Source organism: Gopherus evgoodei, chromosome 8 (genome assembly GCF_007399415.2).
Source record: "Gopherus evgoodei ecotype Sinaloan lineage chromosome 8, rGopEvg1_v1.p, whole genome shotgun sequence".
Taxonomy (NCBI): Eukaryota; Metazoa; Chordata; order Testudines; family Testudinidae; genus Gopherus; species Gopherus evgoodei.
In genome coordinates, this window is record NC_044329.1 from 50,832,573 (window position 1) to 50,857,112 (window position 24,540).

At 44.2% G+C, this 24,540-nt stretch overlaps 1 protein-coding gene across 3 annotated transcripts in view; it reads left to right on the forward strand.

Annotated features, from left to right (window-relative positions):
• KLHL20 (kelch like family member 20) overlaps positions 1 to 24,540 on the forward strand; it is a 57,506-nt gene that overhangs the window by 26,564 nt on the left and 6,402 nt on the right. For all 3 annotated transcript variants that reach the window (XM_030572176.1, XM_030572175.1, XM_030572177.1), the window contains 9 exons: positions 5,694 to 6,267; positions 11,004 to 11,162; positions 12,738 to 12,832; positions 15,028 to 15,143; positions 15,932 to 16,115; positions 16,963 to 17,106; positions 17,486 to 17,619; positions 18,272 to 18,480; positions 20,436 to 20,542. In XM_030572176.1, the coding sequence (XP_030428036.1) occupies positions 5,694 to 6,267; positions 11,004 to 11,162; positions 12,738 to 12,832; positions 15,028 to 15,143; positions 15,932 to 16,115; positions 16,963 to 17,106; positions 17,486 to 17,619; positions 18,272 to 18,480; positions 20,436 to 20,542 (1,722 nt within the window). The remainder of the gene's footprint in view (positions 1 to 5,693; positions 6,268 to 11,003; positions 11,163 to 12,737; positions 12,833 to 15,027; positions 15,144 to 15,931; positions 16,116 to 16,962; positions 17,107 to 17,485; positions 17,620 to 18,271; positions 18,481 to 20,435; positions 20,543 to 24,540) is intronic.

Sequence of the window (24,540 nt, forward strand, 5' to 3'; positions counted from 1 at the left end):
ACATCAGAAAGTTGCAGCGCTGGTGAGGGAGTTACAGCGCTGCAACTTAGGAGGTGTACACATCTGCAGGGCACCACCAGCGCTGCAACTCCCTGTTTGCAGCGCTGGCCGTACTCCCGTTTTGTCTTGGGTGTAGAGGATCCAGCGCTGGTGATCCAGCGCTGGTAATAAGGTATAGACACTTACCAGCGCTTTTCTTGACCTCCGTGGAATAAGCAGGTATCCCAGCATACCTGAGGAAGCCTCTGGTAATCAAACTGGTCTCCTTCCCCAGCTTGCTCTCGTGTTCCCGAACCCCGAGCAAGCAGGTCTCCTTCCCTGAGGTTTGCTGGGTGGTTCCGGGAACGCGAGAGCAAACCGCGGCGAAGCTGGTCTCCTTCCCCGGTTTGCTCTCGCATTCCCCGAACCCCGAGCAAGCAGGTCTCCTTCCCTGCGGTTTGCAGGGTGGTTCGGGGAATGCGAGAGCAAACCGCGGTGAAGTGGTCTCCTTCCCCAGCTTGCTCTCTCGTTCCCCGAACCCCCGAGCAAGCAGGTCTCCTTCCCTGCGGTTTGCAGGGTGGTTCGGGGAACGCGAGAGCAAACCGCGGCGAAGCTGGTCTCCTTTCCCGGTTTGCTCTCTCGTTCCCCGAACCCCCGAGCAAGCAGGTCTCCTTCCCTGCGGTTTGCAGGGTGGTTCGGGGAACGCGAGAGCAAACCGCGGCGAAGCAGGTCTCCTTCCCCAGCTTGCTCTCTCGTTCCCCGAACCCCCGAGCAAGCAGGTCTCCTTCCCTGCGGTTTGCAGGGTGGTTCAGGGAACGCGAGAGCAAACCGGGAAAGGAGACCAGCTTCGCCGCGGTTTGCTCTCGCGTTCCCCAAACCACCCTGCAAACCGCAGGGAAGGAGACCTGCTTGTTCGGGGGTTCGGGGAACGAGAGAGCAAACCGGGAAAGGAGACCAGCTTCGCCGCGGTTTGCTCTCGCGTTCCCCGAACAAGCAGGTCTCCTTCCCTGCGGTTTGCAGGGTGGTTCGGGGAACGCGAGAGCAAACCGCGGGGAAGCTGGTCTCCTTTCCCGGTTTGCTCTCGCATTCCCCGAACCCCCCTTGAAGCCGCCCAACAGCGCTGCAGTGTGGCCACATCTAACACCACTTGCAGCGCTGGTTGCTGTAAGTGTGGCCACTCTGCAGCGCTGGCCCTATACAGCTGTACTAATACAGCTGTAACAACCAGCGCTGCAAAATTTCAGATGTAGACATGGCCTTAGTCTCTAAGGTGCCACAAGTACTCGTTCTTTTTACATCTGTTCCGTTTGCTTTAATCATTAAGTAACGCTCTTTCCTTTAGGAAATATACCAGATACCTTGTAGGTACTAGAATACCAAGATGATGGGCATGGTGTAAGAACCTGAATAGAATAGAATTCTTCTCATTAACAAGCCAATTTTCAGCTATTCAGTTTAAAACCAACTTCAGTCTAGTGGAAGGGAGGAGATTTCATTCTCCCCAACTAGAGGCAAAAAGGCTAAGGTTTTTTACCACACAAATTCAACTAACTTAAAATATAGCCTTAGCTGGATAAAACGCCCACAAGCCTAAGATTTCATAGGGAGCTTTACTCAGTCTAGAACAGTGGTTTTCGAAGTTCATGTCGTGACCCAGTACTTGGCAGGGATCCAGGGACCTTGGCAGCCGGCCAGTAAAAACTAGTAGTAAAACTAGTAGTTCCTACCTGGAAGTGGCCAGCAGCAGGTCCGGCTCGTGGGCAGGGGGCCACGGGGCTCTGCATGTTGTCACCACCCCGAGCACTGGCTCCACACTCCCATTGGTCAGTTCCCAGCCAGTGGGAGCTTCGGAGGGTGCCTGCGGGCAAGAGCTGCATGAAGCCACTGGCGCGGCTCCACCTAGGAGCCAGACCTACTGGCCATTTCCAGGGCGCAGTGCATTCCGCAGTGCCAGGAGAGGCGAGAAGCCTGCCTCTGCACTACAGCTGCACTGCTGACCCAGAGCCGCCGGAGGTACGTCCGTTCCCCAACCATGTGCCCCAATCCCCTGCCCCAGCCCTAAGCCCCTCCAAGCCCAGAGCCCTTCCTGCACCCCCGAGCCCACACCTCCAGCCCAGTTCCCTGACCCCCTACTGCACCCCAGCCCAGAGCCCCACCCACACCCTAAATCCCTCATTCCTGGCCCCACCCCGCAGCCCTCACCCCCACACCCTAACTGTCTGCCTCAGCCCTGAGCCCCCTCCCACACCCCAAGCCCCTCATCCCCAGCTCTGTTGGGTTGCGGGCATAAACAATTTTCAACCGGATTGCCAAAAAAAAAGTTTGAAAACCACTGATCTAGAGGACACTCATAGTTTTCGCCTGGTTCTCTTCCCAACTCTCAAAATCAACGAATACTATGTCTACACTAGAGACCTTACAGCAGCATAGCTGTACCAATGCAGCTGAGCCGCTGTAAGATCTTGTATTTAGCCACTCTATGCCGACGGGAGAGAGCTCTCCTGTCAACATAATTAATCCACCTCCTATGAGCAGCAGTAGCTATGTCGGCAGGAGAAGCTCTCCCACCGACATAGCGCTGTGCATACTGCCACTTACGCTAGCAAAACTTATGTTGCTCAGGGGTGTGTTTTTTCACATCCCTGAGTGACATAAGTTTTGCCGACATAAACAGTAGTGTAGAAATGGCTTAAGACTTCCAGATAATGGAACTGGCTAAGCAAACCATCCTACTTGTAGGGGAGTAGCCTTTGCCATGACTCTGTAGAATGGAAGCAGATACAGCTCTCAAAAGGGTTTAGGAGAGCTGCTCCAGGACCACATTTCAGGGGGCTTATGTAGTTGGGAAGCCCACATGTGTCTTCAAAAGTTCATCTTCAGGCATAACAAGGAGCATCTCATTTTTCAGAAAATGGCTCCCCTAATAGAAATATCCCACACTTTTCTGTGATAGGATCTATAAGTTCATCAGGGTCACTTTGCAATTGATCGCAGCATCTACCTTGCTCAAAAATGCTATGGCTGCAAGCTTGGTCAAGCAACACTATCCAAAGTGGTCTTGATGGTACACATTTTACTCATGCTCTCTCTTTTTCAGAGAAGGCTTGATGCCTCTTAAAAATGGTGGTGCATAATGCAATCTAACTTGTTTGCCTAGCTAGCACTAGATCTCCTACAGGAGGATTTTGTCACAAATTATTTTGAGTCCCTCTCCATCTCCTGATAGAAGGATAAAGTACCTATCCTCTGGCCTGATTTACTAAAAACTATTAAACGAAACTGGTAAGGCAAATACATGAATGTATAACCAAGTTTTCTAGGGTTTGCATGGGGATATTTCTGAGATTAATTTACATAATCCACACTGGAGAGTTTCCCAACATTGTATGTGAAATTACCTTTCTGAAAACAGGGCATGTCTTTGAAAATGTTAAGAAAGCCCCACCTGGTGAAATGAGCTAGAAAAGTGCAGGAAGGTAGAGAGAGTTTAAAACCAAAAGGATTTGTCAGAGGTGTTATGAAGGGATAACAATGAGCATATTAAAAGGATAGAGTTGAGGAGAAACCAACCAAGCTATTTGAAGTGTACAGAGACTGAATAGGAGTAACCAGCAAAACCTAGAGGAGAGACCCAGCTGAACCTTTATAACCAAGATATGAGGGAAAGGTAATGGTCTGAAACATCTGAATATGACGATTGGGAAGGAAGTGTGGAGAAAGAGGGAAAACAGTTTAAGATGCAATTTGAAATGTCATGAATGGAACAACTTCTTTGTGGTTAGAAAGTGCGTTTGACATCATAATGAGAGAAAAAGATATGACCTATTTTTAGTTCTTCCTTCAAGCATGCAGCAAAATGTACCTTGTAGTTGCAAAGTGAGGCTAAATTTCCTTGTAACTCTTAGTGCAGATTGAGTGAGAATGTTTTGCTACTAGTGGTTGTGAGCAGCATAGAATTATAGAATTGTATGGCTGGAAGGGAACTTGAGAGGTTAACAAGTACAGTGCCTGTACTGAGGCAGGATCAAATATAACTAGACCATCCCTGACAGATGTTTATCCAGTCTGTTCTTAAAAAACTCCAATGATGGGGATTTCACAACCTTCCTTGTAAGCCTAGTCCAGTGCTTAGCTATCCTTACAGTTAGAAAGTTTTTCCTAATATCTACCCTAAATCTCCCTGCTGTAGATTAACCTCCAGTGGACATGGAGAACAATTGATCACCATCCTCTCTATAACAGCCCTTACCGTATTTGAAGACTGTTATTAGGTCCCTCCTCAGTCTTTTCTCAAGACTAAACACATTCCTCGCAGGTTAGTTTTCTTAACTTTTATCATTTTGTTTCTCTCTGGACTTTCTGTGATTTGTCCACAGCTTTCTTACAGTGTGGTTCCCAGGACTGGAGATAGTACTCCAGCTGACCCCTCACCACTGCTGAGTAGAGCAGGAAAATTACTGCCCACGTCTGACATACAACACACATTAATACACCACAGAATTATGTTAGCCTTTTTTGCAACTGTGTTCTCCCTATTTATAGCCAGTGTGGGTGGGATACAGTGCAGTTTCTACCCCTTTGTTTTGGAGGGCTCGTGTGGCTGGTGATGATAGTATAAAGCAGTGGCCTTACTCCTAAGACACCATGTGGCTGATGCCCATCCAGGGGCAAGAGGGTGTATGGGAAAGGTAGTTGTGGCCTAAAAACCTAGTGGAGGACAACAAAGAGCTAAAGTAATTTCAGCAGTGGCTGAAAACTTTTTACACCTTAGCTAATGACAGTGACATTGGTGAAATACCAGGGCAGTCCTCTGCCTCCCCAATCTCTGTAAAACATATTATTGTTTATATATCTTGCTGAATAGTTTCTAGTTTCTAAGGTTTCCATCTTGACTTTATTTTCTTCCTTTCGGGGAGAGTTGATTTTTTTAAGTATTGTTGAAAATGTTTTTACTATTTAGGATCCAATCACACTGATTGCAGTCCTTAGTATGCCATTCCTAGGAGAAGTTAACAACCTCTTGGAACCCACAGAAACACCAGAGTGTGTATTGTGTCTGAAGAGTCCAGGTACAAAAATCAGAGAGAGAAATAAATTAGTGGCTGCACCAGGAAGCTGGGACATAACCATAATACTAGCCAACTGTCTTCCTTTATGAAAGTCTACAGGGCTGCCATGTGCTCAGATACCACAGTGATGGGTGATATAAAAATCTATGTAGAGGAAGCTTGAAAAAGAGAAGAAAGTTGATCTTGTAGTTAAGGAATTTGACTGGGACTCTGGAGATCTGGGATTTAGTTCCAGCTCTGTGTCAGACTTCTTGTGTGACCTTGGGCAAGTCACTCTTTTATTCCTTAATTCACTGCCTGTAAAATGGGGGTATTACTTCCCTACCTCACAGAGCTATTCTGAGCTTCAATTAAATGTGTAAGACATGCTCAGATACTACAGTGATGAGTACCAGAAAAGTCTATAAAATAGATGTAAACATGAGCTGGTTTTTGTTAACTCACTGGGATGCTTTGATTTAGACTGATTTTTTTTTTTCGTTATTTGATCAGAAGTGCTTATTTCTATAGGTGGCCAAAGAAGCTGGAAGTGGTTCTATTTCTGTGCCCAGCTCAGACCAGACAGTGATGGACACAGAGCCACCAATGACATTTGGTGAGAGATGAGTCAATGATAATCCTGTTTCATGGCTTGCTCCTTTGCAGGTGTACCAGTACTCGACCAGGAGAGACCGGAATGGATGTGACGAGCCGTTGCACCCTTGGAGATCCCAACAAACTTCCAGAGGGGGTACCACAACCTGCTCGCATGCCCTACATCTCAGACAAGCACCCTCGACAAACCTTAGAGGTTATCAATCTTCTGCGGAAGCACCGGGAGTTGTGTGATGTGGTACTAGTCGTGGGTGCCAAAAAGATCTATGCACACCGGGTGATACTTTCAGCCTGCAGTCCTTATTTCCGAGCCATGTTCACTGGGGAACTGGCAGAAAGTCGGCAGACAGAGGTAGTGATTCGAGACATCGATGAAAGGGCCATGGAACTGCTCATTGACTTTGCATACACTTCCCAGATCACAGTGGAAGAGGGCAATGTCCAGACCTTACTGCCAGCTGCTTGCCTACTCCAGTTGGCTGAGATCCAGGAAGCCTGCTGTGAGTTCCTAAAGAGACAACTGGACCCTTCCAACTGCCTGGGTATCCGGGCTTTTGCTGACACTCACTCTTGCCGTGAGCTGCTGAGGATTGCCGACAAGTTCACACAACATAACTTTCAGGAGGTAAGCTGCAGGTTGTGTGTTCTGGGCATTTCTTGTTTAGTGCCTCCTTACAGATCCTGCCCTTCCACCTGCAATGTCTCTTGTTCCTGGTCAGTATTGACTAGCGTAGTAAGAGAGAGAGGATGTACCTGCAGCACTAGTACTAAGTTGCATGATAACTATTCTATTTTACATACTAGTTCTTTCTCAACTTAATGTTCTGATGTGAATACTACACATGTTATAAACAGTGACTGCTGAAAGCTCAATGGTAAGTGGCAATGTGTATGGGTTGCATCTGAAGCTCTGTTCCTGAACAATAGTTTGTGACATTCCACTCTCCTTTCGGAAGTGTTTGAGGTGCTGAATAGTTTAAAACACACACACACACACACACACACACACACACACACACACACACACACACACACACACACACACACACACACACACACACACACACACTTCAAAAACTAAATATAGAGTTTTAATAAAGGGATCGGAGAGAACTGGGGAAGCTGTGGGAAAAACTGCAGAGGCCTCAGAGGAGCTTTCAACTCCCTTTCCTAATCAGAAACTGTGTTTCACATCTGTCATTGAGCAACAGTTGTTTGAAAGTAATTCAAATGTGTATCTGCAGAGGTGACCTTTTTAAACCCAAGCCAGGTTTTTTACTTTTTCAGTTATTTCTAGCGGATGTGAAAGACTTACCAGACATCAGCTCAGTGAAGGACTAGTCCTACTAGCCAGAAATAGATATGACAGAAGACGGTGGGGTCCCACCAAGGAATCCCATGGGCAGAGCTCTGGTGAGAAGCATAGCCCCTTCTCACATTCTCTTTTGGGAGTAATAGGGCTGTGTTTTTTATCAGGATGCTTTTCCTGATCACTGTTTGGTGGTTTGGGGGCTATATATTTTGTGTCAGCCTCTGACAAGAAAGTGTTTTCTGAACTTGAAGTTGTACTCCCCTGGTGGAGAAGGAGCATTATATCTCTCTTACCTCCTCCAGAACCTACACCATTTTACCCCTCACAGCAGCCAGGAGGCTTGAAAGGAGTTACTCCTACTCTATTTCCTCGCTACCAATTTTTGGATCCCCTTCACTTGTGAATAACTTCAGTGCCTTCTCTTCTACATACAGCTTTCTCAATGCAGCAGTATGTAATTGACAGATTGGTTGTGACCCACAGGTTTTTCTGAAGAGCCTGTGTGAAACTGATTGGAGTTGTGTTCATTTCAGTCTGGTGCCACTTAGTCAGTTATGAGCAGGGGCAGACAGGCTTGAGCTTGACTGTTTCAGACACATTGAAGACTGCTCCACAGCTGACTGAAGACACACTGCATTGATTTACGCCCAGATGTATTTGGAAGGCTTCTCAGACATGAGGGCTAGAAGCTGAGGGGTTTTTTTATGAATCTAAATTCTGTAGAACTTAATGATTTGCCATAGATGAGTGAATTTTTCAGGCCCAGGCTTCAAGCTTGCCATGCCACTCCACATTTTCTCTGTACTGCATTAATTCTGCTGTTTTCTTGGGGAGGGACGGTAATCAGCCAGTTGTTTATTTTCAGTGCTTGCTGTTTTCAATTATTAGAGCTGTGTTCTTTCCACCATTACATGAGTAGGGCATGACTACAAGCCTCTAAATAACTTTTTACAGTCCAGTATTTTTGTACTGAAATATTCAAGCATTGATACATACAGCTAGAATCTGAAAGTGTTAGGTCCCAATGGCAAGGAGTCCATTTCTTCCTTTATGTTCCCACTGCAGCCAGCTTCCTGTCTTTCTTCCTACCCACATCAGATTACATGCCACACAAAAGCTTTGGCTGCCAAAAAAAAAGAAAAGCTTCCCCTTCAAATATATTAGTGTATAAATTACTAAACTGAAGTGTGGCCTTTAGAAAGCTGCTGCCGTGATTACAACAGTATTTTTTTCTTTACTCAGAACAGTTCATATTAACTTGGAAGGAGCAGATGCTATTGTTTTTATGCCTCTATATCCATGTCCTTATCAGAGCCCTAAAAAGAACTCCCTATTTTTTCATCCTCTCTCCTCCATCTCTTTCCCCATCTTATTGGTGCCACCATCCTTGCAGCCATCTTCTTTCCACCTGAAGAATGGACCAGAATCCTGTGTGGAACCCAGTTACCTGGCTATTTAATAAGCCAAAATGGAGACTGATAAGCAATGCAAAGCATTCCTTCCTCCAGAGGGACTGCATGTACATACTTCTGTCAACCTGACAGAATGAAACAAAAGATGGACTCTCCTGCCTGGCGATGTAGAGGACTAGGCAACTGGGCAAAGCCAGTCAACTACTTTGCACACAGTCTTTGGATTAGTCCATTTACTCTACTGTGCTAACTTTCTAGTTCTGTTTATTTTTATGTATGTTGCTGCAATACATCATTAATTCCTTGGTAAAGTAGTTCTCCAAGTTCTCATTCCTCTCAGTTAAATCTGTCCTAGTGAATCTCATGCAAATAATGTGAAATGAATCTATTAACAACTTTATTCTGTGAAGGTTTGTTCTGGCATAATTTTTTTTTGTTCTGTTCCTGACATCTATGCAAAGGGGGAAAAAATCATTTGTATGATGGACAGCTCATACTTTTTTGTGTCAGTAGGCAAAACTTTTACCATATATTCTATTTTCAGACATTTGTTCTGTGAGGATGAATCATGTTGTCTGGTATATAAATCAAATAATCGCAGCCAATACTGTAAGATAAATTCTCCTGTTTATAATCAGCATGACAACAGTAGTGTAGCCCATTCAAGATCTTGTGTAATGCTATAAGCTTTCAATAAGGAAGCAGTCAAATAGTCTATTAATTTTAGCCAGATAATTATCTGGAAAATTGGGACAAAGGTGCTGTTTAGAGATTTTTAAATGATGTGATTGTTAAATTATGTATGCTAGCAAGTTACATGGAGGTAGCAACTCAGGTGGCAGAAGCGCTAGCATTACTTTCAGAGTCTTAAAAGACCTCCCATTATGAAATAAATTGGAGTGTCACAGGATTTTGTCCCTGTAGTGCTCTGCTACTTTTCAGACTGACACTTTGCAACTGTCAGGGCCAGCCTTAGGCACAAGCTACCGTTTGCAGGGTTGGGAGGCAGACTCGACAGACATGCTGGCAGCCCAGTTTCTACCTCCTTCCCCAGCAGTGGAACTGTAGGGGCAAGGTAGTTTGTTGACCAACTTTATCTCAGCTTCTCCTATGACCATTGGAAGCTAGTCGGCCAGCCTTAGGCACAAGCTACCGTTTGCAGGGTTGGGAGGCAGACTCGACAGACATGCTGGCAGCCCAGTTTCTACCTCCTTCCCCAGCAGTGGAACTGTAGGGGCAAGGTAGTTTGTTGACCAACTTTATCTCAGCTTCTCCTATGACCATTGGAAGCTAGTCGGATAACTGTGACCTTCGCTGCCTGCTGAGTCCCGTTTAGCAACATGTGCTGTTGTGAGCATCTTGGATATTTTTCTAATACACACACAATATTTCAAATCAGTTCTTCAAGTAACTAAATGGAACATGCAGCTGATCACTAGAAGAGTAGAAATCTTTGCCAAGAGAATTTATTTTTGTTATGCTTAAAATCTTACAGCCAGGAAGCTGAGCACTTGCATGCACATTACTTACTGTGGAAGGCCAATGTTCAAGCACTTCATGTTGCTGAACCTCCCTCCCAGGTGCCATGGTAGAAACTGGGCACACTTGTGTGGAAGATGGGTTGGCTGTCAGCAGTTATGCCATGTCCATACGTGTGTTTTATTTAGGTTGTTATACCTCTCCCGTTGTCCTGCTATCTGAGTGCCTGAGCATGATATTCAGTGTGTCTTAGCTCCATAGCCACCCAGGAATGTGTGCAGCATGGCTGTGTAGTGCATTATCACTGTGCTATCATTTGGGCTGAGCATAGGAAGGAGAAGAATCTCCTCGGTCTTCTAATAGTGGCTAAAGTCTTCAGAGAAACTTGTTTCTTATCTTGGGTACACAAGAAATTATTAACATGTTTGCAGGTTGTCAGTGGCTTATATTTCATAGGAGATCAGTCCTTGGGGTTTTTCAGAGGCTCTGATTCCCTCTTAAGTGCATTTGCACTCTATCACTCTGTGTATATATTTAGAGAGAGTGAAAGAGACAGAGTTAGGATCATATGAGTCCATCTGCTGTCCTGAGACACTTTCCATTCTGCTACAAATCAACATCAGGAAGATTTTTCCTACATATCTACAATGGCTCTGGTAATTTGTCTTTGAGATTCTTTTACCTTCGGTTCTGGTTTGGATTTGTTATTACATTACAAATAAAATGTCTTTATTTTGATGCCGCTTTTCTCTCAAATATTTATCAGTTGCAGAACATTTTTCTTTCTGTTTTATGTATTCCACATGGCAAATGCAGAGGCTGGCTTTAAACGAGGGCTTTGCTATTCCTGAATTTGAAACTAGATTAGTGCATTCTGTGACTTACCACTTTACAGAACTTTTATATTCCCCATTCATTTGCATTGCCATCTAAAAGTTATCTGAACTGCACTGTTGGGGTCCAATTTTGTGAAGCACTGCAGATCCTTCACTTCCACTGATGTCAATGGAAGTGGAAAGTGCTCAGGACCTTGCTGGACCACTTGGATCCTATCTAAAGGAAAAGATTTCTCCTTTAACCTTGAGGTAGAGTCCAGAAGCAGTGAGTGCTTTGAAACACTGTCCTTACCTTTTTCTTTATCACCATCTTTTTGAACAGGTGATGGAGAGTGAGGAGTTCATGCTTCTTCCAGCCAATCAGCTCATAGATATCATATCCAGTGATGAGTTGAATGTTCGCAGTGAGGAGCAGGTGTTCAATGCAGTGATGGCCTGGGTAAAGTACAGCATTCAGGAGAGGCGACCCCAGCTACCCCAGGTAACCTTGAGCATGGTTCACATGCATCTGCTTTGTACAAGGAGAGAGAGATTGGATTTTGTCGGTGTAAGCAGTGGAAGTAATTCCCCTCCTGACTTCCCAGATGTGTTAGAACACTCACAGTTTCCAGTCAGCTAGGCCTAAAAGTCCAGTGCCCAGGTACGTCAGTAACGGGCCCTTTAAAAATGCTTACAGATAGAAACATTAAGATTTGCTATACTGGATCGGACTCCAGGTTCATCTAGTCAATCCTGTCTTTAACAGTGGCCAGTACCAGATGCTTCAGAGGATTGTGAATAAACCCATAATGCAATTATGGAATAACCTGCCCCTAAGGGAAGTTTCTTCTTAACCCCAGGAAGCTGATTTATACCTTGAAGTCTGAGGGTTTATGCTAGAGCTGGTCAGGACATTCTCGATTAAATATGCCCTTTTGTCAAAGCTAAAATTTTGCGGCAGCATTATCTGTTTTGACAATGTTTTTGAGGGAAAGGTTTCTGAGTTCCAGGATTCTCTGGTCAGAAATAATGAGAGAGAAAGAGAGACTCTTACTGCCCTGCTTTGCCCTTTTTGCTCCAAAAATGGACATTTCAGCACAATTGCATTTCATGAAAACTTTCAAAAGTTGTTGTGAAACAGAATTGTCATCCTCTTGTCAGCTCTAGTTTATACCCCTTACAACTCTTTGGACCCTTGTAGGACCATATGTTCATCTGTGTTTAATTCTGTGTTCTATTATACCTGCTTGTGCATTTAAAACAGGGGTCCGCAACGCGGTGCCCACGGGGATATCTAAATGCACCTGCGTCCTGGCCGGCGCTCAAGCATCCGCCGAATTTCAGCGGCATTTCGGCGGTGACATCTCTCAATGACGTTGCTTGCCGCTGACAAGCAGCATCATCGAGAGGCGTCACCACCGAAATTTGGTGGCATTTCGGCGGCGCCGCCTCTCGATGACATCACTTGCCGCCGACAAGCGACGTCATCGAGAGGTGGCACCACCAAAATTTGGCAGCATTTTGGCAGATGCTCGACCGCTGCCATGGTCCTTCATCTGGCACTCACCAGACGAAAAGACCACTGATTTAAAGTGTAAGCTGTTTGTGGCATGTTTGATGTAGTTCATTTACTGTACAATGCAGTGTACACTCAGAAGGGTAAATAGATAATAAAACTGCCAGCCAAACAAGTGCTTAGGACAATATGTATAGACATCTGCAGTCTCCTCAGGATTTTCAGTCAGGTTCTTGGTTTCATCCATTAGCAGTCTCATTGGATCAGCTCTTTTAAAATCTGATGATGTCCTGCTGGATGACTACATTGGCTTATTGAAATTGCAAAGGTGCTATAGACAAAAAGTTGCATTGAGCCAGAGTGTCATGGTCTGAATTGCTACCGGGATTGTTATTACACTCCTATTGCTAATCTTTCTATCGTTGTGACTGCATTATAACTTAATTGGATCACAAAGCATGTGGAAGCAAGTTAACTAATGTTGCTCTCTATTTGACTGTTCCCTCCATCTGTAAGGTGACAAGTGCGTTGCCTTTAATTGTGTTCTGTTTTATCTCATAGGTGCTGCAACATGTCCGTCTGCCACTACTCAGTCCCAAGTTCCTGGTGGGTACAGTCGGCTCAGATCCGCTCATTAAAAGTGATGAAGAATGCAGGTAAGTCCTGCTGGAAAGAATGAAACTGAACAGTGTACTTCTATAGATTTCACTTCATATGGGTGCCTTATCTGTGTTTGCACTCCAAAGATATTGTGAGTTGTCAGTGGTAAAACTAAGGTGATACTTACCAGTTTCCTTTTCTGGGATTGGGTAGAGGAAAGCACTGCATTGCAAGAAGAAAGCACCGCATTGCAAGTATGTATTTATTTGTGCAGAAGTTGCAATGTACCCTCAAAGGAGCTTTTTTAATCAATATTTTGGTGGGAGAGAAAGCTTTGGGTAGGCAATTTATCTTTCTGATAAATCACCCTTCCCAAGATGGCATGTTTTTCCTATCACTTTGGCTGTAAAGCCAGGTGCCTTAGTTACCACGAATCCCACTGAGCGCTGCTCAGAGGAAGCCATTTTCTAAACAACCTAAAATTGCTTTTCTGTATCTGAAAATGTCATTACTTTAATGGCCTGTGTAGCCAGGGGTTCCCAAACTTTTTTCCCTGAAGTCCACCCCCAGTTGCAAAAGGCACTGCGACCCACTATTAATACTTCTTGGGAAAAATTTTAAATTTTTATTATTACATACATATAAACTATAACACTATACAAAATGTGCATGTTTCCTTTTCATTTTAAAGTAAACAATTATGGAAATCCCAAGCAATATGCACTCAAGGAAATGCTTCATGATCTTTGAAACCAAACAGCTTTAGTAAAACTACACCTCACTTTAAAAATATGTTGAGAGCAAAATTCGACATTCAGACAGGGAAAATGCAGTGTGTAAATGTACAATGTATAAAACTGAACAATAAGCAACACAACAATGTTAACAAAATTGTTTAAAAAATTGTTGATTTTAAAACAAAATAGTTGTCCAACTTTGAACATTATCTTGTGTTTTCAGGTTTTTTAGTGTAAAATCTGAATTTCTATGCTGTGTAAGTAAAGACCCAACCATACTCTCTACTAACTAGAAAAGAATAAAATATTGTAAATAAAAACATAAAATGACAATTATATTATAACACGCTGAGACAACAAATACTTAACTGATCTGGTAAAAGAGAATCCAAACTTCAAATATGTGTCGTCATATTTTCTTACCACTTCCTTTATTTTTTTAGCTGGATCATTTCATGTAGCTCTAGATGGTCTGAGACTTTCAGTATCTTCTCCGTCAGAGCATCCTTCTCATTTTCTAAAAATAAATCTATCCATGTCAGATTGAAATACTGCTTGACATTTTTTACAGTTGTAAATGGTGGACTGTGTGTACATTACTAGGTTACCTTGCAGCGAAATACACCATTATACTCACAAAAATTAAACTTGACATATTGCAGCTTGTTTTTAAAATAAATAGTTTTTTCTATATTTTGTCCAACATACACAGCTCAGAACATTACATTTATATAGCTTTTACTTAGATTACATGAGTCATATAAAGTTAAATATTTACTAAGAGATTGGCTGGAGAATGCAGTTGTGCTGGCAGACCACCCGAGACTGTGTCGTGGCCCATCTTTGGGCCCTCACCCACAGTTTCAGAACTCCTGACTATACTAACCCTCCTGGAACTAGAAGAGAATGCTAGGACTATGGGGAAGCTGCAACTCTCCTTTACAGTGGCATAAAGCTCCTCTTTCTAATGCTGCAGGCTCACGAGATATCAGACTTTGAAGCTCTGGTGTTTTTATATACAGAAAATTGTCACTCGTGTAGCACTAAATTGTTCCTTTCCTGGTCTTTGGACAGATGTAATACTTTGGTGCTGGAGAAGTTCAGTTTGTGCGGGGAGAAGGTGGAAGCTTTCTTGTGGCAGGTTATTTAAAATAAAGTTGTGAAAAAGCTGATTGAAGTTGCTCAGGGGGTTAGAGTGTTAGAATTATTTGCAGGGTGATGGGTAAAAGGGTGGGTGAGCTAGTTAAAGCTGAATGATGACATTTTTATCATCTGGATACCGCTTCCATCTATTGGTATTTTATGTGAGGTTTTTAGCAATAGATGTCTAATGAATACCTAAGAGAGGTCATATATATAGTACATAAAGTCATGCGTGTTCTATTTAGTATGGCAATAACTGGAAGGTGATTGGTGATGGCTGCTATTTTTAGGAATGGCCTGTCCCAAATAGTACTTCCTGAAAAATGCCACTGTCACCCAGACATTTAGAATAAATTTTTTCTCTTGCACAGGGACCTGGTGGATGAAGCTAAGAACTACCTGCTGTTGCCCCAAGAGCGGCCGCTGATGCAGGGACCAAGAACTCGACCCCGCAAACCCATCCGTTGTGGAGAAGTACTCTTTGCAGGTGTGTACAGTGCCTGCAACTTTGGCTATGAGATCCAAGTTTAAATGCTCTGTTTCAAAGTTAATTCATATGGCCATCCCTTAACTATCAGACCATCAGAAATGACATTTTATATTACCCATCCCACACTTTGAGTTAACGTTCACTTTCTTCTTGTCTTGCATTGTCTTTGGGCTTGTCTACACTTACCAGGGATCAGTGCGTGGCGACTGACGCATCAGCGGTCGATTTAGTGGGTCTAGTGAAGACCTGCTTAATCGACTGTAAATCACTCTCCCGTCGACTCCTGTACTCCACCAGATCGAGAAGAGTAAGGGGAGTTGACAGGAGAGTGTCTCCTGTTGACATCACATAGTGTGGACCCCATGGTAAGTAGATCTAAGCTACGTCGATTTGAGTTACACTAGTCACATAACTCAAATTGTGTAGTTTAGATCGAATTTTCCCTGTAGTGTGGACAAGGCCTTTGTCTTGCAAAATGGGTTTCTGGTCTATGATTAGGGCTCCCAGGCACTCTGGTAGCACTTATAATAATACATGCTGAAACACTTCACTTTCAATGGGACTTGTGCTCCTAAATTTACGTAGGCACTTCTGAAAATCCCATCCTGTTTTCTTATTGACAGTCTATCTATCAGTGAATAATTCTGATAGACTGTCTTCTTGCGATATTGTGTAAGAAACATTTGTGGGCAGAAGATGTAGATAGATTATTTGTTGTAGACACATACACATGGTGTGAGTTTGATGTACTACCCTGACACTGTTTCTTGTGTTGATTCCCGCAGTGGGAGGCTGGTGTAGTGGGGACGCAATTTCCAGCGTGGAGCGCTACGACCCTCAAACCAATGAGTGGCGGATGGTGGCTTCCATGAGCAAAAGACGCTGTGGAGTTGGAGTCAGTGTTCTGGATGACCTCCTGTATGCTGTGGGAGGCCATGATGGTTCTTCTTACCTTAACAGTGTAGAAAGGTAGGTCTCCAGCAGATCATTGCAGAGTTAACATGCATTCAAAACATGGTGCTATCTGTGATAAGGGTGTCCATTTTGCTGTCTGTGTTGATCATATGCTGAACAGCTGAAATACTACATCTATACTATCTACATTTCCTGCATCAGTACATAAGCTAATATGTGGCAGTGATTACTAGCCTTTTTGATATCTGTATCAATGTTATACTAAACTAAGACATTAGACATAACAGGATGTAGCCTTGTATCCCTAACTTAATAGTAATCTTAGTCTGACCTCTGCTCTGAGCTCTCTATAAAGCATAGCCTTTTGTATGTAAAGGAGTAGGGAAATGAAGTGTAAGAGTGGCTGTAGTTTCTGATGGGCATGGCTTTTGCTAACTTCCTTACATATGCATTCCGACTGGCTTGTTTTTTTAGTGTTGCTCATGAAAGTGAGCCTGCAAGCATATATTTACTTGTAAGGTGCGGAAAACTATCCAGACATTCTTTTCTGGGCGTGGTAAATAGAGAATTATGTGAACCTTGGAAATACATACAAGGGAGGAGGAATGGAGTCCAGAATTGGGCCTTTGAAACCTTCAGTGATTTAAAGTAAAATACAGTGGAGTCAGTAACTTTTTTCCAAGAATGAATTCATGCTAAGATGAGGTTTTACTGCAACCAGAATTGCAGTTTGCACTACATAGTGCATTGTGCATTCAGGACTTTCATCCTTCTTCTTTATAGTTTCCCTCTGAATTCAGGGTAAGCAAGTTCCACTGTACCACTAATCCTAAGCCACAGGGGATTCAGAGATTTCCATAGATAAGCAGTTCAGACTTGAATTGTATGACACACTTTTTAGATATGACCCGAAGACGAATCAGTGGAGCAGTGATGTGGCTCCCACCAGCACCTGCAGGACCAGTGTTGGAGTGGCTGTTCTCGGGGGATACCTGTATGCTGTTGGTGGCCAGGATGGCGTCTCTTGTCTCAACATTGTGGAAAGGTATTAAAAATAATGAAGCGGGAGGGGAGGAGAAGGAAAGATCTTATAAGAAGATGCATTTGGTGCATGAGTTTGAAAGGAGGCAACAAATGCTGAGTGGGTTTGTTAGTGATTGTATTTGAAGGTGGATGTTTTTAGTTTAACCTGAATTCCAGCAAACAGCAACTGTCTGCCTAGCTGCCACAGTGTGGATATCCTGAACCTCTTTTAGAGGCTAAAACCAGAACAGACGTGTTAGTATTACTCCACCTGAATGTGGAACTGTCGGAAATACTGCTCCCCCCAGATTCCTTTGGTTGCTTGGTGCAGCTCCCAAGGGAATTAGGGCCTGATGTGTATATTTGAAAGCTTAACTGGTCTCTGCTTTTTCTTATGGCAGGTATGATCCAAAAGAAAACAAATGGACTCGAGTGGCTTCCATGAGCACCAGGCGCTTAGGAGTGGCAGTGGCTGTGTTAGGGGGCTTTCTTTATGCTGTGGGAGGCTCCGATGGGACGTCGCCTCTCAATACCGGTATGTCACGTCTCCATACTGCACTGCCATGGTCCCTTTCTTTTACCTATAAGCCTTCCCCAGACAGCTGGTAGATATTTTTTCGTCTGTTTTCTGAGTGAGTTCCTCACCTGAAGTTGATTTTACTGTACCTTAGTATTGTTCCCATCCTCCTAAACCACTGATAGCTAGTTATATGTTTGTGTGTCTGCTTATCACTAGGATGTTGCAATAGGCAGTTACTTTGTGCATTTTCTTAGCATTTGCCTACCAAGAGCCAGTGCATCATCTCTGCAATATCTCTGGTCTTCACTGGGTTGGGCAACAGGATACTTACTGGAGGTCACTTTGTCACAAGTGTAGATGGCAGTATAGACCAGTTGTAGCTTCACCAGATTGTCATTCTTCAGCTGAGATGCAATAAATGACTGAACATCTGGCATTCCTGTCTTTGTTAGACTGGGGTTGGGGAGAGGAGGAGGAATAGCAAGCCTTCTAGAGAAAGCAGGGAGAAGCAGCGTGGATGGTGACAAACTGACACAATGTGTTTCTGATCTGGGGAGGAAATGTTGTGTCTTCACAGTCTGATCCGTGTTATGGCTACAAGCTCAGAGTCACTAATAGAAGGGCATTAGATGGTGTCCAAAGATTTGTAATGTGACTTTCTCCACAGTGGAGCGCTACAATCCCCAAGAGAACCGCTGGCACACGATAGCTCCCATGGGGACTAGACGGAAGCACCTGGGCTGTGCAGTATACCAGGACATGATCTATGCTGTGGGAGGCCGAGATGATACCACAGAGCTCAGCAGTGCCGAGAGATACAACCCCAGAACCAACCAGTGGTCTCCTGTGGTGGCCATGACATCACGGCGTAGTGGCGTGAGTTCTGCTTCATTTGCTAGCTTGTGCTGTGCATAGCTATTTAGCTGGAGCATAGGGAGGGCTCTGTTCTTTTCTTGCTTCTTGCACTTTTCCTGCATCTTAACCCCCCTTCTAAGAGGGAAATGTTTGTAAAAAGGCAAAGCACATTGCCCAGAAGGAAGTACAAGATGTAGCAATATTAGCTTCCTATGCTGCAAGGGGTGAATGGGTGATGACAGCTTTTTATACAACTGAGAAGAGGAAATTTTTTTAGGCTGCTTTTTTCCATAAGAGTTTTGACAAATAGTACTGAGTCATGAGCACTTAATTCTGAAGCAGGGAATTATTGAGTGCACTACTTCAGTAAGTACCTCCCCCCACCCTCCCAATAACATCAGAAGCCATTAGAGGAAAGAACATGCCATTAAACACACAGGCCCTGTCCTATTGTGCACTTTGGAGGAGTTAGCAAACAGACTGGAGAGCTATCATGTTTATCTTGCCATCCAGACAAACTGGACTTTGTGATAAATGGTCACTTACACCAAAAATCACACCACATTCAGGTTGCTTCCTGTCCCAAGAAACCAGTCACTTACCTCTAGTCAGTTGGTACCCTAGATCTTACACCAAAGACAATGCCTGTAACCATTCCTGTAATAAACTATCTAAAGGTTTATTAATTAGAAAAAAGGAATGAGAGTTATTTACAGGTTAAAGCAAGCAAACATATATATACACAAATGACTTGCAATCTAAATCCTAAGAGTGATTGAATTGACAGACCACTACAACTCTAAGTGTCTTTCAGGGCAAGCCCTGGGGATCTCTGGCTTCAGTTTAGAGTCTCTGGCCCTTCAGAGTTCAAATAGCCAAAACGTTGGAAAATTTTCCTGTGGCTTTGTTTTATTTCCTTCATTCAGCTTCCAAGGCAACAGGATGAGCTTTCTTGCATGTAGCATTTCCTATGTATGATTGGGCCATTAACCAATCCTTTGTATTGCAATGATCCTTGATGGCCTGTCTGATTTTGGTAGTCCTTCTGGATGGATGGGGAGAACGATTCCCATGCCTAAGTTCATAAATTCAGAGCAAACATTTTCAAAGTTATAAAGCAAAATGTACATATTTTCTTATAGCATGGAATACAGACATTATAAGTGTGATTAATGCATACAGCAACTTACAAGCATTTCATAGAATCTTAAACACTAAATACAGTCTTATAAGACTAATACCTGTTTTAAGCAAAACTAACATACAGGTGACCTGGTCTGGTCTCCAGCTACGAGATTGTCGGTTCTTTGCTAATGTCTGCAGCCTGGGCAAGAGCTGGCATCTGGCCTGCCAGTATCACAATGAGGTCCTCGGAGCCTGGGGCTGGAGGATCTTACTGTTTGCTCTGGGATCAGGGTAGTACAACTGAAGGTCTTGTTCATTCTAACCCTTGCTGTTTTTACTCTCCCAGTCCCTGGGGCATGAGCTTGAATGTATCGTTTGTGCTATCTGATGAGCTGAACCAGTCTTGAGAGCAATGACATTTAAATCACTTGTAAAACCAACATACTGCTGATGAGAGTCCAACACAATTGCCAATGCACCAAGCAGCAAAACACATTTTTTGTCTTCTCTGACAGGGTGGGAAAGCTCTAATCTTCTTTTCTTTTCGGTTAACTCTACTCAGCATCCCAGGGAAGTAGCCATGTGTTTTGAGGGAATCTATACTGAAATGTTCTAGTTGAATACAATTTCATGCTAGGTTTTATGAATCTGTATTTTAACAGAAATACTAAAATACAATTGTCCCTTCTCTACCCCTACTGCCTCCAGGAACGTGTGCGCTGTGTACTGACATCTTCCCAAGGCTTGACTGCTGACTAATGAATGGTCTTTATTGAAGTGTCTTTCTTGTGAGACAAGCCTTCAGGACCTGCAATGAAGCATGAATAATGTCTAGGGGGGTTGTTTTCTAGGTTGGCCTTGCAGTAGTGAATGGACAGCTAATGGCAGTGGGAGGCTTTGATGGCACAACATACTTGAAGACCATTGAAGTGTTTGATCCTGATGCTAACACATGGAGGTAACCTTTAAATTCATGAAACAGTGACATTGCAAACCTTAGGCACACCTGCTTAAATTATGCTTATGACTAGAGTCTTCCCAGCAGAGTGGAGATGTGTTGTGCCTCATCTTACTGGAAGTCTGGTTGATGGAGGTGGCCATTGTAACCCTTTGTGTGACTTGGCTGGTTTGTTTGAAAGTGAAACAAACAGAGGGAGCAGGCAATGTGATCCAGCATGTCACATGCTTAACCTCCCATTTCTAGTGTGAGAGAGAGAATCCCTTTCTGAATAACTGAGAGGTGGAGAAACTGTGTTTCGCTGCCACCCATATGCGCCTGGAATGTGTTTCAGAATAGAAAGGAAATGGAGACATTTACCACTCATAATGCTGTCACTTTAGTGCTGATAGACTGTATCAGTAGCAGTGAAGTCTTACTACACAGCCATTTCCTAAAGAGAGGTAGCAAACCTCTACATAAGTGTTGGGCTTTCACCAAAATAATCCATATCAGAATGGTCTGTAGTGCTGCTGTGTTCCAATATGTGTCATGCCCATTGCTCCCCCATACGTCTGACCAGAGGACTATCAGCCATTTTGGAAATAGCTCCCTGTGGTGAGGGCCTGCAGCTTCCTTTTTCAAAACTGCAGCTACTGTGCTTGAAGTCCCCTCTACCATCTTCATTTTGAATATAATAGAGGTGATTCTACTGTAGTGCCTTATACTTAAGGACCCCAAAGACCTTTGCCCACTTTAGTGAATTAAGCCTTACAACACCATTAGGAAGTAGGGAAGTGTTGATTTGCCATCATACAGATGGGGAAACTGAGGTCCAGAGAAGGTGAGTGACTTAGTCAGTTACACGGTGAGCCATTGGCACACACTGTGGGTACGTCTACACTACAGGATAATTTCGAATTAACTTAAACCGGTTTTATTAAACAGATTATTATAAAGTCGATTGCACGCGTCCGCACTAGGCACATTAATTCGGCGGTGTGCGTCCATGGTCCGAGGCTAGCATCGATTTCCGGAGCATTGCATTGTGGGTAGCTATCACTATAACTATCTGGCCAATAACTTCGATTTGCAGCCGCACTAACCCTAAATCGATATGTTAATATCGATTTTAGCGTTGCTCCTCTCGTTGGGGAGGAGTACAGAAATCGATTTTAAGAGCCCTTTAAATCAATTTAAAGTGCATTGCAGTGTGGACGGGTACAGCGTTAAATCGATTTAACACTGTTAAAATCGGTTTAACAGCGTAGTGTGGACCAGGCCTGTGTTAGAACCTAGACCTCCTAATCTCAAATACTGTGCTTTGGCACTTTTTTTGTAGGCTGATCTGGAGATCTCTGTGTGTACATGTGTATGTATATACATGTGTGTGTACATGTGCATTGAGCCATGTCTGCTCAGTTTACCAACAAAAATAAACATGTACCTTAGCTGTGGTAGCTTTAAAGTTACAGAAAGCAGAGCAGAATTCAGTGTGCTCCTTTGGGGCTATCTAGGCTTCACAGTGCTATGCTCTGATTCCAGAATCTCTCTAGATGGGGATCTATTGTATGAAGCAGAGCAGTTTGAGTATATGGAGTTCTGTTAAATCTGCATGGTTAGCAGTTAGAAAAATCTTGTTTTGACCTTTAAACTAAACAGATCTGATATGAAACCACTGGTGGGAAATATGTATTGATCAGAGAGAGGCTGTTTTTCCAGAATCACGTTTCTGACGATAACTGCACTTGAAAACAACTGTTCGTACATTAATCTAATCAGTGTAGAGTTTGACTCCTATTTATATCCTTAAAAGGGATTTGATGCTTTAGAAATCTGTCAGGGTGCAGGGAATAGGAAGAAATTAATGTCCTTGACCTATTGAACTGGCCTGAACTAGTATTTTACCCTTTCATGCTGAGATTTTTCTATGTAGTGTAGGACGCACTTCTCTCAGTTAAGCACTTTTGTGTGGTGATGCCTCAGCTCAGAAAGGCAGCCCAATGGGGAGCAGTATATACTTAATATTCCTGAGGGAATTTTGCACCAAAAAATTAAAAACTCGGTGCCAAAAAAATATTCTGCGCACACATTAAAATTCTGCAAAATTCTACAAATTTTGTCAATAAATAAATGTGGAGGCTCCAGCATTGCAATGGAGAGCACAAGCCACAGGCTGCACAGAGGTGGGAGATCACCTCCAGCCATCTCCCCAACCCCACCCCACCAACACAGACTTGATGCAGAGGCAGCACCCAACCGTGACACGGCGCAAGGGCTGGGCTTGCCACAGAAACACCCTGGGGCTCTGCCCCTCCACACCAGGCACACCGGGTGTGGGCAGTCAGGCTCAGCCCAGCAGAATCCAAGTGTAAGGGGGGATCCAGGTGTGGGATGAGAGGGTTCTGTGTGAGGCAATCTGAGTATGGGTGGCTCAGTGGCAGGTCTGGCTACGGGGGGATTTTGGATGCACAGGGGCTCATTCCAGGTGCAGGGGCAATGGGACTCTGCAGGGGCTCCAAATGAAGGTGGTTGGGGCGCAACAGGGGAATCTGTTTGAGGGGGGATGGATCTTAGCATGGGTGCTGGTGGGGTGGGGGTCTGGGTGAAGGGGGCTTGTCAGGGTGGGGATTGGAGTGTGGGGGACTCACTGGGGGAGTAGTCTGGGTGAAGGAGTTGGGGTTCAGTGGGGGATCTGAGGAGGCTCAGCAGGGTGGGGGTTCAGGTATGTGGGGGTCTGGGTATGCGGGGGTCTGGATGCACTGGGATTGGGTAGATAGCAGAGGAGTTCCCTCTACAGTGACCCCTTCCCCCATTGATGAGGAGCAATGGAAGGAGGATGTGGAGCTTCCTGCAGATGGCGGAGGTTTCTGGGGCTGGGTCTGACCTGGCCCAGGCCGCTCCTTTCAGGGGAAGAGCAAGTCCCATCCGTCCCAGCCCAGCCGGAACTAGCAGCTGAGCCCGATGCAGGGTAGGAGCCACTGGCCCGAGCATCCCCAGCCCCACCTTCCCCGCACCCCTACATCCCATGCAGTGATTTAACTCTCTGCCATCTGCTCCAGGTGCCCAAAACAATACGCTCGCATTGCTGGGGTGGGGCGAATGACCGCTTTTGCGGCTTCCCTTTGCTTCCCCTTCAGAAAATCCTTTTTCTGTAAGGAAGCAAAGAAATCTGTGGGGGACATGAATTTTGTGCCTGCACAGTGGTGCACAGTTCCCCCAGGAGTAACTTAATTCTGCCTTTTAACTGAATGGTGACAGTTGAACTATGAACTGAACTATGAGTGAACAGTGTGATACTGTTGCAAAAAAAGCAAACATGATTCTGGGATGCATTAACAGGTGTGTTGTAAACAAGACACGAGAAGTCATTCTTCCACTTTACTCTGCACTGGTTAGGCCTCAACTGGAGTATTGTGTCCAGTTCTGGGCACCGCATTTCAAGAAAGATGTGGAGAAATTGGAGAGGGTCCAGAGAAGAGCAACAAGAATGATTAAAGGTCTTGAGAACATGACCTATGAAGGAAGGCTGAAGGAATTGGGTTTGTTTAGTTTGGAAAAGAGAAGACTGAGAGGGGACCTGATAGCAGTTTTCAGGTATCTAAAAGGGTGTCATCAGGAGGAGGGAGAAAACTTGTTCACCTTAGCCTCCAATGATAGAACAAGAAGCAATGGGCTTAAACTGCAGCAAGGGAGATTTAGGTTGGACATTAGGAAAAAGTTCCTAACTGTCAGGGTAGTTAAACACTGGAATAGATTGCCTAGGGAAGTTGTGGAATCTCCATCGCTGGAGATATTTAAGAGTAGGTTAGATAAATGTCTATCAGGGATGGTCTAGACAGTATTTGGTCCTGCCATGAGGGCAGGGGACTGGACTCGATGACCTCTCGAGGTCCCTTCCAGTCCTAGAGTCTATGAGTCTATGAGCCGCTCTCCCTGGCAGGAGTGGTAGGACATATTGTATGGAGAGCTAGCCAAAGCATGTGTTTGTAGCTAATATAGGTAGCTACTGAGGATAC